Source organism: Garra rufa, chromosome 13, assembly GCF_049309525.1.
Source record: "Garra rufa chromosome 13, GarRuf1.0, whole genome shotgun sequence".
In the NCBI taxonomy this organism is placed as follows: Eukaryota; Metazoa; Chordata; class Actinopteri; order Cypriniformes; family Cyprinidae; genus Garra; species Garra rufa.
The window spans coordinates 11522558-11541568 of NC_133373.1; the positions used below are offsets into that span (position 1 = coordinate 11522558).

Genomic DNA, 19011 nt, shown 5'->3' on the forward strand with positions numbered 1-19011 from the left:
ATTATTTTTTTTTTTTTAATGTGTCCTGACAGATTGCTGTAGCATCTCCATTCAAGTGGCACATAAACTGGTCATCTCTTCATCTTTACTAGTTATAGTACGAAATAAACAAAAATGAAAATCAGAAGGTTCAATCGTGAAAAACATCAATACACAACATTTTTTTAAGTTCCAAGTCCACCGACGTTTATCTACTCTTCTTTCTGGTTTGTTTGTCAGACAGAAATGATGGATTAGGCGTTAAGATTAGTCAGGTCACCTGTTAATCAAAATCCTGGCAAAGGGTCAATTGAGCAGCCAAAGATTGGGCAAAGTGGGGCTAAAAAATGACTACAGTTATTGACAGGTGTTGCATTTTTCACACATGCCTCTTTAAATAGATTTTTAATGATATAAGGTCCAATAATAGCAATAACTGTAATTAAATTAAAAATAAAATATCTGACTGCTGGGACGGAAATATGAATCACTGCTACAGTTTGCTTAAGTGAATGGTATTTTAAAAAAATGTATCAGTTTTATGCAGTTTACAGGAAAAAAGTCTGCCTAACTACATTTAAAATGGCAACTTTGAAATTGTAGAACAAAAATATGAGATCATTATTTACAAAAACTCAAAAGAAATGGAAATACTTTGTTTCTAAATACTTTAATTACTGAGAACATCTTAAAAACTGTTAAGAAAAATAATTCATTTTAAAATAAATCATGGTCGCACCACATGACATTTAAGGCTAAGGCCAATAAATCCATATGAAAGAACACTAAAATCACTTAATTAAAAATTTTTATATGAATTTTGTGTACACAACATTCTTAATGTTTGAACAATTACAATAGATATTATATTTAAAATAATTTTATATTATAATATATTTTATTTAATATTTAATAAATTGTCGTCATTTTCAGTACAGAAGATATTTTGAGAAATCTTCTTGCAGGTCATTTCTATACAACAGTAGGTCATATTGACCACTTTTGTAGGGCAAGAAAAACATCATAAAAGTGGTGCATATGATTTATACACTATATTTCAAATCTTCTGAAGCTGCGCAATGTTGTTGTGTGAGAAACACTGAAATTCAAGCCAGTATTCGCTGAAAATTTCCCCAGGGGTGCATGATGCGTCACACTATTCTAACAATCAAACATCACACCATCAGTTACATAATACCACTGTTTCTCGAGTGTCCCTGACTGAGACACACCACGTTTAGATTTCGGGAAGTGCAAGTGAAATTTAATAAGTAAGAATTACAGGCACTGCAAGAGTTTCGAGCAAAGTGAGGTTGACTAAATTACATTTTGGGTGACTTTTTTTAGACACTATTGCTATGGCTAACATTTAACACTTTTAGGCCTAGTTAATTGCTCCTAAACAGAAATTAACTTAAATTTAAAAGTAAATATATCTGAGTGGTCTCTGTCTTGGGATCGTTTATTTACCTTTTCATGCTCTTTCTCTCAAACCCCATGTGTCCTCTTCCCTCCCTCTCGTTCCCTGTCCCCAGCCCCTCTTTCCCCCCTCTCCTGCTTTCTGGAAAAGCTCTGCCGTGCTCCTGGATAAAGGAGAAGCCGTTTTCCGACAGCTCTTCCAGCAAGAGAAGCAGAGAGCAGTCTCAGAGAGGACAGTGGACTCAATGGTACTAAACATGGAGATTGGGTTAAGCGAGCCGAGTTGTCCTGCGTGTGGACGAAGGAAGTTTTGTTTTGCATGTTAAAGAGCAGAATAGATCATATTGTTTAAGAATAGCAAGATCTCACAAATGCATTTGTTTTAAAATCGTGGTGCATGTATTTGAGATTCAAGTCATTTATTATTTACAGGAATACCCTTTTCACTGTGCTGAGTGTTATGGAGTGATTAAGTAAAACTAGCAAAAATGCAACATTTAACTACAACCTAATAACATTTTTCATTAGTGTGACAGTAACTTGCCTGTTATAATCATGTAGCTTTTCTGGTAACAAGCTAGAGTTTACTAATCATAGTAGTGTGACAACACTGCATCAGTGTATTATGTCTCATTGTGATGTGCATTAGTCAGATGCATTCTAGAATGCCATGGCTCAGATTGGGCTGGGAGATCATATGATTCTTAAAACCTGGAAATGAGGCCTGGTTCAAGTCAATGTATTTTTGAATGGGTTTTAGTGAAATACCTGAAATGGTCTGTGTTGAATGTTCGTGTTAGATCTGCGTCACGCTCAGCAGTGGCAGGTCTTAAAGTAATAGCAGCCAAATAACCTATAACCCAGCTGCTGTGATGTTTATTAATCAAAGAAAAAAGGAAATCAGTAACTTTTGTTATTCTATGTTTGATTTAGAATTTAGTGTTTGATAACGTATTCAATTTTTGTTTGCTTCTTACTTGCTGAAGGGCACAGGTAAATATGACATTATGTAATATTATATAAGGACATATGACATTATAATGGGTTTATGTGAAGATTGTTTTAAGTTCACTTAAAATAGAAGTTAATTTTTTTTAAGTCTAATCAATTACAGTTACACTGTAATGTTGAATGGCTACAGTCAATGGTTAAAAATTATGGGACAAAAAATAACAAAAAAATAACTAGAAAAAATAGTATAATTGTCATCAGTGATACACGACTTCATTATTAAAAATATCCTATGTTTATGTTGTTTCTACATTAATTTGAAGATTGAATTTGAAATTATTGCGATATAAAAATATATTTTAAAACTTTAATGTTAGGTGGGATTAATCGCGATTGATTTCAGGAAAAATGTGAGATTAATTATACATTTTTTTAGTTGACACTTGGCAACACTACATAAAATACATTTTGGTTTCCAAATGAGACTACAGGCAGTGGGGCAACGTTATAAATGCTCTCAACAAAACTGATCTCACTACTTCACTTTTTCAGCCTTGTTGTGTTTATACTCAAATTCTATCAGACTAACTCAAACTTTCCAACTTGTAGATTTTAAGATTGTAGTGACGAAGTCATGCGACCATATGTATACTTATAGCTGTTAGGTTTTTACTTCTGTGATTGCCTTTAGGCATAACATGTTTTACAAATTGTGTTCATTTGTGAAGATGAGAAGATCTTGATGAACAAAAAATGTAAGAATCATAAACATATGTTAGTTACAGAGCTTGTTTTCTGCTTGTTTTCTGGATTTGTTTACATTACTTAAAGGAGAAATTCACTTCCAGAACAAAAATTTACAGATAATTTACTCACCCTCTTGTCATCCAAGATGTTTATGTCTTTCTTTTTTCAGTTGTAAAGAGAGAAATCATTTCCATAAAGTGGACTTCTATGGTGCCCATAAGTTTGAACTTCCAAAATATAGTTTAAATGCAGCTTCAAAGGGCTCGAAACGATCCCAGCCAAGGTAGAAGGGTCTTATATAGTGAAACAATGTTATTTTATATTAAAAAAATATTACAATTTAATTTAAATCGTCCTACATCTCTGCAGAAGTACAGACCCAGTGTTTACAAAGTGAACGTGCAAAGATGATCAAATGCCCTTTACAAAAAAGGTAAAAGAGCGATGTAGGATGATTTGTTGAAATTCGAGGAGAAACTGAGATGGGAGTTTTTTGACATACCCTAACTGTCTTGAATTGGAATACAAAGAGTACACTCAGAGCTAGGCAAGACAAGCTTTGAGGTTAAAAGTATTTGAACCTTCCCGAAAACCGATCGTTTTGGTAGATAGGACCCTTGTTCCTCGGTTTGAAGCTGTATTTAAACAGCACTTTGGAAGTTCAAACTCGCGGGCACCATAGAAGTCCAGTATATGGAGAGAAATCCTAAAATATTTTCCTCAAAAATCATAATTTCTTTAAGACTGAAGAAGGAATGACATGGAAAAAGTGGCAACCAGAACATCTGTATGAGCACTTGTCATTGTTATTTCATTGGTAAAGCTTAAGCTTATACATCTGGTAGTTTCAAGATGAAAACCTCCAGTGACTTCAAAGCTATAGGCAACAGGTTTGTAAAAGAAAGACCAAATGGTTTAACCATAACTGAACTGCTGTGACATTATGACTTTCACATCAATTGCTGGAGCTTGTCTTTAACGGCTCTGTTTGATGTTTGCAAGCTGCACATTACAATCGGTGTGGCTAAATTGATCCCCATGTCCAAACGAGCTAAATGTAATGGGGTGGTTTCTCCACAAGTCTGAATTATGACTGGATTTACTGAATAGTAGTGCAGCTTTTATGGCCTAAAGTTCAGTCTAATGAAGCGACTAACAGACCTGTGCTTAGAAAATGGGGTCATTATTGTTGAGCTTTCTCTTAAAGGAGAAGTTCACTCTCAGAACAAAAATTTAGAGATAACATACTCACCCTCTTGTCATCCAAGATGTTCATGTCTTTCTTTCTTCAGTTGTAAGGAAATTATGATTTTTGAGGAAAACTTTTCAGGATGTCTCTCCATATAAGTAACTTCTAAGGTGCCCCCGAGTTTGACCTTTCTAAATGCAGCTTCAAAGGGCTCTAAACGATCACAGCTGAGGAAAGAAGGGTCTTGTATAGCAAAACGATTGGTTATTTTCTAAAAAAAAAAATAATAATAATAAAATATCAAATGCTCATCTTGTCTAGCTCTGTGTAGAGGTTAAAAATTATATAAATTGTAAATGTTTTAGAAAATAACCAATCGTTTCGCTAGATAAGACCCTTCTTTCTTGGCTGGGATCATTAAGAGCCCTTTGAAGCTGCATTTAAACTGCATTTTGGAAGTTCAAACTCGGGGGCACCATAGAAGTCCATTATATGGAGAGAAATCCTGAAATGTTTTCCTCAAAAAAACATAATTTCTTTCCGACTGATAAAAGGATGACAAGGGGGTGAGTACATTATCTGTAAATTTTTGTTCTGAAAGTGAACTACTCCTTTAAGTCACAGTCTGGTCTAAATGAACATTTAAAGAACAGATAGTTCCAGCTCTAAAATCTTGGATTGGATCATTTAGCTGCTAAACCCTCAGTTGAATTCTGTAATAATTCACAGATTGCTTTGGTGCATAGCAAAAGTCAACTAAACCTATCCTAAAATATTCCGATCAATCACTGCTGTGTTTCTTGTGTTTGCCTGCAGAGGGAGCCAGAGAGGGAGGAGCAGCTCGATCCCAGCATGCCCCCTAAATTTAAACGGCATCTGAATGATGATGAGGTCACCGGCTCCATTCGCAGTGAGCGGGTAAGTTACTCAGGCAACAATGAGTCAGTTCTTACCTTATAGATTTCGGGGGTGATGACAACATAAAGATGAGAGGTCCTAAGATGCTCTTAGCTGACTAGAGCCAGTTTGCATGTTTCTGCGCTTTAACAACCCCATTGTTCCCCATGATCTGTTTGTTATTTACAGGAAGAGTAAACAACTCTCTCCTCATGTTCCTCGGTGTCTGCAGAAATCTCCTTATATAACAGACCATCTAAAACAGCAGTGGTCCATGATGTTACAAACACTCACACCACACATTTCAACTGCTGTGTTGTAACCCTTCAAAGAGCAATTTGTTCTTAATGACAAGCAGTTACCACATGTCATAATAGGAGTGGATAAACTGAAGTGGAAATGAAATAGATGGAGAGAAAAATATACAAAAAAAACTCAAATTAAACAAAACATGATTTTGTAGAAGTAAACAGGCGTAATATGTAAACAAAAAAATAAGTGTGTTTGGCCCATGCGTAAGCCACTGCTGCAATGCTAGGGTTTTTAATTGATACTTCTACTTATCAAGGTAGCATTCAGTTGATAAAACGTGACAGTTAATATATTTATGATGCTTATTTAAAACATATCAAACGTTTCAAAATGAATTCTGTCCTTTTTAAACGTTCTATTCATCAGAGTCCTGCAAAAATGTATTATGGATTTTCACAAAAATATTAAGCATTACAACTTTTTTTAAACATTGGTAAAATGAAATATGAAATGTAAAATAAAATGTGTTCTTATTCCAAGCATATTTTATAATATATAATACTATTTATTATTCAATTATTTTAAACAATTGTTTAAAAATAGAAAAATAGGCACGCTATTGTATAATCATATGCAATATAGTTATGTATATAACATATACATTTAAAAATTGCATACCTGTTGCTGCCATAATAAAGACCCATTTGGAATGTTTACATGCTTTTCTACTCTTTCTGCTCCCACTCGCTATGATAAAGCAATTATGAAGTATTGTTCCTTTAAATGCTTTTCAGCATTTTAGTATAATAAATATACATACAAATTATAGTGAAGTACAACAGTTACCATATAGTGTTCAGCAGTGGTCAAGAAGGTATTAAACACTGCATTTTGAATCGGTTTCTTCTCGTAAAGACAGAGATGTGGATTTGGACAGCAGTTAAATTACCACATGACCTTGGTGTTTGTCTAAAAACAGTAGGTAATTCGGCCAGGGATTTTTACGGAGGTGGTAAGAGCTAAACACTGACATTTTGTATTCGGTCAGCAATAATATCACAGACTTCCCTGTGTAAACCGTGAAAATAACTTGCGTCCCCATGAGAAACAATTACAGTCTGAATAGGGCTTAAGAATGATTTCTGAAGGATCGTGTAACACTGAAGACTGAAGTAATGAAGCTGAAAATTTGACTTTACTTTAAAATAGAAAACATTTTTATAAAATAAATGCTGCCTTGGTGAGCATGAGACGTTTTAAAAAATATTAATGGTAGTGTCAGATTGCCATTGCAAGCGCCACTAACAATAAATCTATATTTGAATAACAAAATCAGACAGTGAATGGAAAAGAAAAGGATAGGCGATTTGAAAGTGAACACCAATGTCATGATGTAACCGGCATTAGCTCACGCAGGGGGTAATAAACTAGCAGAGCCCTTCTCAAGAACCTGTCAGTACCGATTTCATAATTGACATTCAATGTCTCTATCTTCTACCAGTCCTAGAAAGTCATTAAACCCTTCCAGACCTTACAATCAAAAGCCAAGTCAATGGCAGGATGTGATAACCTTGTACATTTTACTTGGGTGCAACTCCCGACTGATGTATGTTTGGGAGAATCCGTTAGATGGTTCACAGCCAAAGAAAAGTCTTTTGTAATTTGTCTCACAATGAAGCTTGTACGCAGCAGCAGTGAGAGAACTAGAATGTGTAATAGAGGATAAATGTGGCTTTCCATGTGCTGGTTATGTAACACTGTTGACCGTGACCCAACGAAAGACCTGGTTATTGTGTTTAAATATTCCCTAGCAAAGAGCCAATTGGAAATGAGGAGTTGCAGGGTTACTTGAAGTCACAACATGAAATCTTAAGTCAGAAACCCATTACCTGTTTACTGAATCACTTACATGAACTTTCCTAAAACCCAGCAGATAGAGTCCAGACCCAAACATGTCAGTTCCTAAAATGGCAGCATATATATAAAGAAAAGTATCAATCCTAAAATGCTTTGAAACGACCAGACTTTCCACTCTGAGACATTGGTAAGTCTCATGAATTACCCTTAGAATTACTTTAAATTTTAAATGTTCGTCCTATTTCAGTTCCAGTTGTTTATCTATAAAAATAAACAATTGCTTTTTTTTAACCATATTGTATTGTAGTCACAAATCACTCTCTTGATTCAGTTTTGTAATGAATATGACCGAATCTAGCTGTTATAAACTGATCATACACAAACATCACAAGACTTATTGATCATTAGAGTTGTTAAAAATCATGCTTTAATTAATTCTTTTGCTAAACACTTAATTTTTTCTGTGGTAAGGTTGATATTAGCATCGAATTGTCCAGATGCAGTTTTAGAGGAGTGTCACAGGACTGGGTGCAGTTATGGAGAGTTATATAACATTAGTCATCGAGATGAAATGATCGAGTGAGGTATTTGTTAAATGTGATAAATTATGGACGTTACAACAAAACTAATGGAAGGTCAGCTAGATGCCTCCTGGCCTGTGATTCATTGCTTAAAAGATCAGATGGCACAAATGCAGACCAAATGGAGTTCATATCTCTTGTGCATCAGCAGTGTCTCCTCGTAGGAGCTTGTGTTCTGAACGGGTTTATCTCCAGGTGAATTCCGATCTGGGAATACTGCGTCACATGCTGCGCCCACATCGTGCCCTTCAAAGTATTCTGTTGTCCTTAAAGTCTGGCAGACGACTGTATACTTCACAATAAGATCTTTATGGGTCTCGGTCTGGTCACTCTTATGTCAAACACCTGGTCTCAGTAAAGACGGAATTTTAGATTAAACCCAGCCTGCACCGGTTCTGACCACCCTGACTCCCTCGTCTTCTTAACTTGCAGAGGAACCTTCTAGAGGAAGACTCGGATGAAGAGGAGGACTTTTTCCTGTAAGTCTGTAGTTTGCACAAACATCCATGCATTGACAAATAAACTGACCTTTAACCGTTCATTTTTGTTTGCACGCAGCATTTTCTAGCAAAGCTGTTTTTGACAGTTTGTTTGGTTACTAAAGTGATTTTTGTTTTGTTTTTTGCAGGAGAGGACCAACAGGACCAAGATTTGGGGGCCAAAATGATAAAATTAGACAGTACGTATTAGTTTGTAGGACTAATTTTTTCAGCTTTTTTTTTTTTTTACCAACATTAAACATTCAACTCAAGTGTAGAGCCCTGGCTGGGATGAAAAGTACACATTTTTACTGATGCTTCCAAGACTAACACAATCTACATATATCCAAAAACCATTTGTCACAGGGTTGCAGTCAAGACCTTTTCATTTGAGTTTGAGTCTAGTGCTGTCGTGTTAACTGTAATATCGCAATACAGCGCTATTGACAAGCACAACTGCAGAGGAATGCAGCAACCACAGCAACCAGAAGAGAGTTTAGTATGAATCAAGATAGAGACCAGAAGTGGGTTGAGTCTGAATCAAGACTGAGACAAGAAAATAGGCGAGTCAAACCTGAATAAAGACAGACCAGAATAGAGTTAAGGACAAATCAAAACTGGGACCAGAAAAGGGTTGAGTCTGAGTCAAGACCAGAAGAGGGTCTAGTCTGAATCACAACAGACCAGAAGAGGGTTTAGTATGAATTAAGATAGAGACCAGAAGAGGGTCGAGTCTGAATCAAGACAGAGATCAGAAGAGGGTCGAGTCTGAATCAAGACAGAGACCAGAAGAGGGTCGAGTCTGAATCAAGACAGAGACCAGAAGAGGGTCGAGTCTGAATCAAGACAGAGACCAGAAGAGGGTCGAGTCTGAATCAAGACAGAGACCAGAAGAGGGTCGAGTCTGAATCAAGACAGAGACCAGAAGAGGGTCGAGTCTGAATCAAAACAGAGACCAGAAGAGGGTCGAGTCTGAATCAAGACAGAGACCAGAAGAGGGTTGAGTCTGAATCAAGACCGAGACCAGAAGAGGGTCAAGTCTGAATCAAGACTTAGACCAGAAGAGGGTCGAGTCTGAATCAAGACGGAGACCAAAATAGGGTCAAGTCTGAATGAAGACTGAGACCAGAAGAGGGTCAAGTCTGAATCAAGACGGAGACCAGAAGAGGGTCGAGTCTGAATCAAGACGGAGACCAGAAGAGGGTCGAGAATGAATCAAGACGGAGACCAGAAGAGGGTCGAGTCTGAATCAAGACGGAGACCAGAAGAGGGTCGAGTCTGAATCAAGACGGAGACCAGAAGAGGGTCGAGTCTGAATCAAGACGGAGACCAGAAGAGGGTCGAGTCTGAATCAAGACGGAGACCAGAAGAGGGTCGAGTCTGAATCAAGACGGAGACCAGAAGAGGGTCGAGTCTGAATCAAGACGGAGACCAGAAGAGGGTCGAGTCTGAATCAAGACGGAGACCAGAAGAGGGTCGAGTCTGAATCAAGACGGAGACCAGAAGAGGGTCGAGTCTGAATCAAGACGGAGACCAGAAGAGGGTCGAGTCTGAATCAAGACGGAGACCAGAAGAGGGTCGAGTCTGAATCAAGACGGAGACCAGAAGAGGGTCGAGTCTGAATCAAGACGGAGACCAGAAGAGGGTCGAGTCTGAATCAAGACGGAGACCAGAAGAGGGTCGAGTCTGAATCAAGACGGAGACCAGAAGAGGGTCGAGTCTGAATCAAGACGGAGACCAGAAGAGGGTCGAGTCTGAATCAAGACTTAGACCAGAAGAGGGTCGAGTCTGAATCAAGAGCAAGCCGGGGTCCTCTTTTCAATGTGCACCTGTGGGACTTTTTTTTTTAAGACCATTTTATTATCTGCTAGGCAAAAACTGATTTCTTTGAAAAGCAATAGCTTTTAACAAGCTGCACAATTAAGAGTTATCATTGTTTTAGGGTTCAGGGTTATTTTCAGAATTGAACAATTAGGAATTTCCAAATACTAGGATGGGCTCAGTTTAGAAATGTGAAGACGGATCATTTCCATTGGCAGCGTGTTGTGGAAATCACACTTATTGACTGCGCAGGCACTGCCCATGCCGTTGTGTCCTGCAGAGTTTATGTAACTACTCATAATGACATCTGTGAAAACACCCATCCACAAACATACCTCCCGTCCAAAAAGAAGGAAACCACTGGAACCATCTGGGTTTCTATGACACAACATAATATTTGCAGGCAAAGGTAAACAGCTACTCCCAATATTCAAAAATCGCCATATTGACGTAGCTGTAGTAGCCAGACTCTGAGCTTTTCTTTGTTCTTTGTTATGAAATTTAGTACATACTAATATGCTGCAGTAATTCTCCCAAAGGAAACCCAGCAGAGCTTCGCCCTGTGCAGGCAGCCACACGACACCAGGTTTATGTAACCATGCGCTGCACAGCAAAGTAACACATAAAACAATGGAATTTAATAGGGAAACCTTGGAAGGTAAAGTTTCCCTAATGTTTTTTTTTTTCATGCCTTTCCGTGGAAGTCTTGGATAACTGCTGTTATCCCATTTGTAACTGTGGGGTTTTGAAGTTGAAAGAACCACACATGGCAGGTACCCTCACAGGTGCAAGGGGTTCTGTACGATTGGTCGTTTGGCGCAGATATGGGTATCCAAGCACAGAAGCAAGAGTCAAAACATCCTGTTCTCAGTTCATTCACAGGGTAACCTGCATCTCAAAGCCATGCCAACCTCTTGTGCCAGGTGTATGAGAGCAGCTAAATACCTCACAAGCTATTTAGTGCGTCCTTTGCATGTCACGTCTGTGAGATCAAATAGTTCAAACTATTTGGATGTGTCTAGACCACGTCTAGCAAAACGTTCTCACCTCCTCTCGACATTGCAGGGTCAACAGATCCTAGTCATAATGATATCTTGTTTAATCCCGAGCGGTTCTCTTCAAAATATTCGAATCACGCACTCAAACATGTGCGTCTAAGCTGTTCTGCTGAATCAATGGAAACACCAGATTGTCCCTCTCATGTTGTCTTCATGGTCTCGCTGGCTTTCTAGGGTACAGTCTCAGGTTGATGAGGTCATTGACGTCATGCAGGAGAACATCTCCAAAGTGATTGAACGTGGGGAACGGCTGGATGAGCTGCAGGATAAATCTGGTAAGATAGAGATCCCTATGCAAGTATGCATCCTTAAACACTTTGAGTTCGTAGGAATCAAGACGAATGATTCATGAATTAGTTTTGAACAGCAAATCTTGTGCAATTAACAACATGTTCAAGTTTCTTCTTGAACTAGTTGGAAATATTTGAAGTGTTAACTCCCCAAATATTGCATTTTGGTTTCATTCGGTGTATTGCAAATCATCCTGATTCTTTTGAAGCATATGTGAGTCATTTCTGGGCCATCACTTATGAATAGATTGGAACGCTGTGTAAACACGTTTTTATTCCAAATCAACCATATTCAGTAGCTCTCTACCCTTGATCCATAAAACTGTGGAAAAGTGTTTTGAATTCCAGTGCCATATGAACAAACCCTTCTGTTAGTTTCATGTTTTGTTAAACCTGAATCTCTAGTGAGTCATGTACCATTTCTGTTATTCCGTTTGTGAACCGTCTTGAGACATATGGCCAGAGAGAGTGGGCAAAATGTCCCATGTCCCACTCAACAGTGTTCTATTTTTCTCATTTTAAGCCCAGATGTGAGAAATGAATCACCTGTGTGCAAAAGAAGTTTGCAGATGGTTTTGTTCAAGCTGATCTGAGATTAGTTACTAGTTTCATAACATTAAGTAGTGGAGTCAAATGAACCATGTCTGGTCTTGTTTTTGTACTTTTTGAGACCTGCATGGTAATGGTGAGGCTGAGGTAAGAGTTCCTGTGAAGTATGAGCGGATTGTGTAGTTTTGCATTGATTTGATTTTAAAGAGGAAAATAAAAGAGGTGATAATTTCACACTTCAGAGTTATGGTTTCCATTGATAGAGCCAACGTAACTGTTTTAAGCAGCTCGGGTACTGAACGCATATTATTACATAATATGAAATTATTGTGATATTAGTGCCACAATGTCAGTGTTCCCAACTATGCTATTATTAACCAAAGCTAAAATATGACAAAAAAAAAAAATCCATATAAACATTAGATGAAAGATGAAGAAAAAAGCCTTAAGACATACAGTTGAAGTCAAAAGTTTGGAAAGAGAAGGAAACACGATGCATTGAGCCAGGGGTATAAACTTTTGAACAGATTGAAGATGTCTACATTTTCCTTATTTTGCCTAAATATCATTTAAATATAAATGATTTTTTTTTTTCATTTAGTAGGGCCCTTCAGAAGCTACAGAAGATACTTACATGTTTCCCAGAAGACCAAATAAGTTACATTTAACATGAAAATCAAATTCAAATAGTTTTCACCCCCGGCTTTAATGCATTGTGTTTCCTTTTAAAGCATCAGTAAGTGTTTGAACCTTCTGTAATAGTTGCATATGAGTCCCTCAGTTGTCCTCCGTGCTAAAAGATTAAAAAGATTGATCTCAAAATCATACGGTCATTGTTGGAAAGGATTCAAATAAACAAAAATGCTGAAAAACCAAAGAATTTGTGGGACCTGAACAGCAGCCAGTTTAACTGTTCAGGACAAATAAGGGACTCAGGAACAACTATCACTAAACAAAAAAAAAAAAAACACAACTGTGGATTCAGTCAACAACACAGTGTTAAGAATCAAGTGTATGTAAACTTTTGACCGGGGTCATTTTTATAAATTTGACTATTATTTACTCATGTGGACTATATGTAAACATCTTTTATGTGAAATATCGTATTCAGGTCAGTACTAAATAAATAAAATAACATGCATTTTGTATGATCCCTCTTATTTTGCTAAATTATTACCATTTTCTGCAAGATTTTGACTTCAACTCTATGTGGAAAAATTCTATAAAATAAAATACAATGACTTTACTAAAACTTGAACTAAAATATGAATCTTGTAATAGTACATAAATGATACTAAAATAAATCTCGACTGGCATCAAACTGGAAAAGAAACCCAAGTTTGCTGCTGACCTTTGTATTACAGTTGTTGCAGTCTGATAATCAAAACAGCACTGTTCTGAGCTCAAATACATTTCCTTTGTTTACTACAATTGCAGTCATTTGGCTTCCTAGCAGAAATCGCAACGCATTGTTTGCAAATAGAGAACAAGTAGCTTTATAGTGCAGCATCTGGAAGACATTGTCACTCACTAAAGGGAATGTTTTCCATATGTCGTCTGCAATACTGTCTTTGTGCTAAAGGTGAATCTAGTAACTGATCCATAAGACTAGTTTCTTGAAATTTTAAGGCTAAATGCAAAGAGACTATCTGCACCTGTGTTCTTTGTATCTTTTTGGCTGTACACGCATTCATTCTCAGTGGAATTGTTGAATGGCAGCTGGTATGAGCTCAGCTTTATTGATTCGTTTTCATGCACTAATCAGGCTGGACATGTTGTAGTTGGTTCCACATGTTCCAGAGCTCTTAACATCCCAAAAGAGTATAAGGATAGTAAATAAGCATCTCCTGCAGACAAATGTAATCTATATAAAACAATCGTAGTTGTTTAGGATTATATATAGTTTTAGTTTAATAATAAACATGCACGGAAGTCAATCTTAGTACTGATTCTTTTTTTGTCAAATGACTTTTCAGAAAGCCTGTCAGATAATGCATCAGCGTTCAGCAGTAGAGCCAAGCAGCTCCACAGAAGGATGTGGTGGAGAGACACGAAGGTGAGCCTCCATCCTAATGGTCTACCAGTTCGGAAGAGCCTTTGTTGTTAGTTTGTCGTGTGAAATCACTCTATGGGTTCAGAAATTGTAACATTTGCGACTTTCTTCAGTAGAACACATTTAAAAAAAATCTCCATTTGTGTTCTACTGAAGAAACAAAGCCACCTACATCTTGGATCAATCTTGGGGTAAGCAGATAAACATCCCTTTAAAGGTACAATCATTGAAATTAAACATAATCGACAAGTCTACTGTTTCAATTTGTTGACTTGTCATGGTCCGATTCAAATGTTCAAATGCACAATATATTAATTGTTACAACAGTTAAGCCATATTAAATGTTTCCATATTAAACCTTTCAGAATCTGTATTGTATGGAAGCCAGTTTCTGCCACTGAACAAGAAATAAAGTAATTCCGTCTTTTTATCTCACAATTTTTTTCTCTCAGAATTGTGGATATAAACTTACAATTCAGAGTTATAAAGTTTTTTTTTAAACGCAAGCTTATATCCTGTTCTATTCTTCTCAGAATTGCAAGTTTATATCTCGTAATTGCAACTTTTTTTCTCAGAATTTCTGTTTATATTTTGCAATTGTCACTTTTTTTTAGAATTGATTTTATATCTGAAAGTTGTGACCTTTTTACCCAGAATTGTGAGTTTATATCTCACAATTGTGACCTTTTTTTTTTCTTAAAATAATGCAAGCTTATATTCTGCAGTTGTGCTATTTTTCTCAGAATTGCAAGTTTATATCTCGTAATTGTGACTCTCTCAAAATTGAGTTTACATCTTACAGTTGTGACACTTTTTTTCTCAGAATTGTAAGTTTATGTATTGCAATTGACTTTTTTCCTCAAAATTGCAAATTTATATTTTGCAATTGTCACTTTTTTAAGGATTGAGTTTATATCTTGCAATTGTGACTTTTTTTCTCAGAATTGCAACTTTATGTCTTGCAATTGTGATTTTTTTATTTCCCTCAGAATTGCAAGTTTATATTTTGCAATTGTCACTTTATTTAGATCTGACTTGCAATTATGAATCTATATCTCACGACTGTGACTTTTTACTCAGAATTTTGAGTATATATCTCACAATTGTGACTTTTTACTCTGCATTTTAAGTTTATATCTCATAATTGTGACTTTTTATCCTCGGAATTACAAATTTCAATTGCGACTTTTTTCTCAAAATTTGGAGTTTATATCTTGCAATTGACTTTTTTTTCCCTTATAATTGCGTATATTTTGCAATTGCGATGTTTTTTCTCATAATTGACTATATATCGCAGTTGACCTTTTTTCTCAGAATTGCGAGTTTATATCTCGCAATTGTGACCTTTTTTTTCCTCAATTTTTTTCTCACAATTGTGACTTTTTCCCTCATAATTGCAATTTTTTTCTTTCCATTGACTTTTTTCCTTTAGAATTGCAAGTTTATATCTCACAATTGTGACTTTTTTTTTCTCTTAATTAACATTTTTCTCAGAATTGCAAGTTTATATCCTCCAATTGTGACCTTTTTTTAAGAATTGTGTTTATCTCACAATTACGAGTTTATATCTCACAATTGTGTTTTTTCTCAGAATTGCTTATCTCACAATTAACTTTTTTCCCCTCAGAATGGTGTATATATTCTCTCACAATTGGGATTTTACAGTTGTGACTTTTTTTCACAGAATTGCGAGTTTATTGAAATTGCGATTTTTTTTTTTTTTCCCCCCTCAGAATTGGACTTTATAAATCACAATTGCGAGTTTATATCTGACAAATCTGAGAATTTTTTTTTGCAATTACAAGAAAAAGGTCAGAATTGTGAGAGAAAAAGCAATTAGCTTTTTTATTTTTTATTCAGTGGCGGAAACAGGCTTCCATTGTATGAAATAAAAGTATAATAAATGATTTAATTTATCAAAATGAAAATCATTTTTATATCATATATAGTTATTATATTATAATTTATTATATCATGCAAAACTTATATTTGATCTGAAATAAGCATTCCCCCTCTGCCATCTGATACATTTATATAATTTTTAAGGTTTTTTTTTTCCATCCAATGTTTTGCTCCATCAATGTTAAATAATACAATATAATTTAAAATATATATTTTTTCTGAAATCATACACTGTGGAGTTTTTTTTTTTTCTGAAGGTGTGCCTTTAGCCACATTGTACACTGTATCATTTTTCCCTTTGATTTTTCTCTTCTGTCCCCAGATGAAAATAATTATAGCAATGGTTGTTGTCATCCTTCTCCTCATCATAATCGGTAAGTCCACCCAGAAAATCTTTTTTATAATTTAACTATATAAAGGAGGAAATTTAGAACAGTCAGTACAATCCATTTGGTTTTATGCTGAGGCTGGGGAGCATTTGACATTCTCCTAATTTTGCAACCCTCTGTTCTCTCTTTTTGTGCAGTTCCTGTGATCTTGCGGTATCGCTAGTGTCTGGCCGGGAGGTTAGAGGCACGATGCACTCTTCCTCCCTCCTTTCCCTCATCTCTCTGCTGTCATTCCTCCGTACCAGAGGGGGCGCTGCACAGGGTTGAGCTGCCCACTGTATTTGCCTATTTTGGCAGGGTCTGGAAACATAACAAACAGGGGTAGAGTTTAATTTGTGCGTGTACGAAAACACAAAATATCAAGCTCTCAAAACGAAGGCACAACACTGGTGCAGACCAATCTCTTGTATGCACACAAACACAATGGTTATTTTGTTGTATATGCATTCGGTAAGACTCCAAAAAATTAACGATTTACTATACACAATGAAACATGGAGAAAATTTTTAGCCCTGCATTCTGGTGGTATTTCGATGTCCTCTATATAGTTAATTGGACATTAGAGCCATTCTGCTTACACCATGATACACACGTTTAACAATTAAACTGGATCCATTTCCCGCATAGGTAGGTCTATGAAATACTGTCTTCTCAGGTGGGTGGGGCCAAACAGGAAACCTGATGATGTCACGCTGCACCATGGCTGTGATGTCATCATCTGTTTGTATAACTCCTGTAAGTTTTAACATGGGCAAAACAAAGTTAGGCAACAAGTAATGTTACTTAATATTTGCTGCTATACCTGCTGTAATGTTTTTTTTTGCATATTTGGCAACAAAGTTTTAATTGACTGTGGTTAATTGTGTTGAGTTGGTTATTTTGATATGAAGGATTATTTTCAGCTTTTTTAAACCGTTTATCATGCTTGTAAAATGGTTTATGTAAAAATTGTAGTTATCTTCACTGGTGTAATTTTTACAGCTTGTTATTGGTCAGTAATGTAATAGTTTTGTGATGATGATTTGGTTGACTGTTGCTGAAGGTCACTTGAACACACCTTTATACTTGGTTTAATTCATATTATTTTACTGTTTTTTTTTTTTGTTTTGTTTTTTTGATTATATTTATTTGTAAATATCTATTCCCTAAGTAAGTCAGCAGTGGCTTTCCATTGGGAGACTGTGAAATAATCTTGCATTTAAAATAAAGTGATTTTAAAGGGCATATGTTCTGATTCATTGTGTTGGAATTGAGGTGTTTTCAATTCAGGCGTGATATGACAGGATTACAGCGAGAAGCAATACAGGACTCGACAATAACAAAAAAACTGCCAATCAGAACATTTTCTCTGGGCTTGTTCCTGCAGAACATATTAAAACACTTGATATGTTTGACCTTTGTGTCTTGCCAGCAGTGTTAAGTTACAAAAAGTCAAATTTTTATAAAAACTTGTCCCTTTTTTTATTCCACATATACAATTCTGAAATTACATTCGCGAATCTCTACATCTTGCAATTCTGAATATGCATCCCGCAATTCCAAGTTTGCATCCACAATTCCGAGCTTGCATCCGCAATTCCGAGTTTACATCTTGCAATTCCGAGTTTACATCCGCAATTCCGAGTTCACATCCGCAATTCCGAGTTCACATCCGCAATTCCGAGTTCACATCCGCAATTCCGAGTTCACATCTTGCAATTCCGAGTTTACATCTCGCAATTCCGAGTTTGCATCCATAATTCCGAGTTTACATCTCGCAATTCTGAGTTTGCATCCACAATTCTGAGTTTATATCTTGCAATTTGCAAGTTTAAACCCAGCAAATCCAAGGTTACATCTCGCAATTCCGAGTTTACATCTCGCAATTCTGAGTTTAAATCCCGCAAATCCGAGGTTACATCCCGCAATTCCGAGTTCACATCCGCAATTCCGAGTTCGCATTCGCAATTCCAAGTTACATCTTGCAATTCCGAGTTCACATCTTGCAATTCCGAGTTCACATCTTGCAATTCCGAGTTTACATCCGCAATTCCGAGTTTGCATCCACAATTCCGAGGTTTACATCTCGCAATTCCGAGTTTGCATCCACAATTCCGAGTTTACATCTTGCAATTCCAAGTTTAAATCCCGCAAATCCAAGGTTACATCTCGCAATTCCGAGTTTACATCTCGCAATTCTGAGTTTAAATCCCGCAATTCCAAGTTTGCATTCACAATTCCAAGTTACATCTTGCAATTCCGAGTTTACATCTGGCAATTCTGACTTTACTTCCCGCAACTCTGAGTTTACATCTTGTAATTCTTATTTTATATCTCATAATTCTTAATTGTTCATTTATATCTATCTATAATTCTCGCAATTCTTAGTTTATATCTCATAATGCTTAGTTTACATCTCATAATTCTTAGTTTATATCTTACAATTCTTAATTTATATCTTAGCAATTCTTGCCCTGTGCCTCATTTGCTCATAAAATACTCCATTTTTGGTCATACAGATAAATACAGCTTTCAAATCTGTAAAGACTCTACGTTTCTGTGTGTGCACTCAGAATAACAATGAAACGTTGTCCTTTTGTAAATTAATGAAAGCAAAGA

At 36.3% G+C, this 19011-nt stretch overlaps 1 protein-coding gene across 2 annotated transcripts in view; it reads left to right on the forward strand.

Annotated features, from left to right (window-relative positions):
- vamp4 (vesicle-associated membrane protein 4) overlaps nucleotides 1–17630 on the forward strand; it is a 27522-nt gene extending 9892 nt beyond the window's left edge. Inside the window, exons 1-8 of one of the 2 annotated variants that reach the window (XM_073816508.1) lie at nucleotides 1519–1646; nucleotides 5102–5203; nucleotides 8305–8351; nucleotides 8501–8551; nucleotides 11405–11505; nucleotides 14046–14125; nucleotides 16347–16398; nucleotides 16551–17630. In XM_073816508.1, the coding sequence (XP_073672609.1) occupies nucleotides 1644–1646; nucleotides 5102–5203; nucleotides 8305–8351; nucleotides 8501–8551; nucleotides 11405–11505; nucleotides 14046–14125; nucleotides 16347–16398; nucleotides 16551–16576 (462 nt within the window). In that variant the 5' untranslated portion in view covers nucleotides 1519–1643 and the 3' untranslated portion in view covers nucleotides 16577–17630. Of the gene's footprint in view, nucleotides 1–1518; nucleotides 1647–5101; nucleotides 5204–8304; nucleotides 8352–8500; nucleotides 8552–11404; nucleotides 11506–14045; nucleotides 14126–16346; nucleotides 16399–16550 lie in introns of those variants that run through there. The other variant, XM_073816509.1, reaches the window with a different exon arrangement.
- The last annotated feature ends 1381 nt before the right edge of the window (nucleotides 17631–19011 follow it).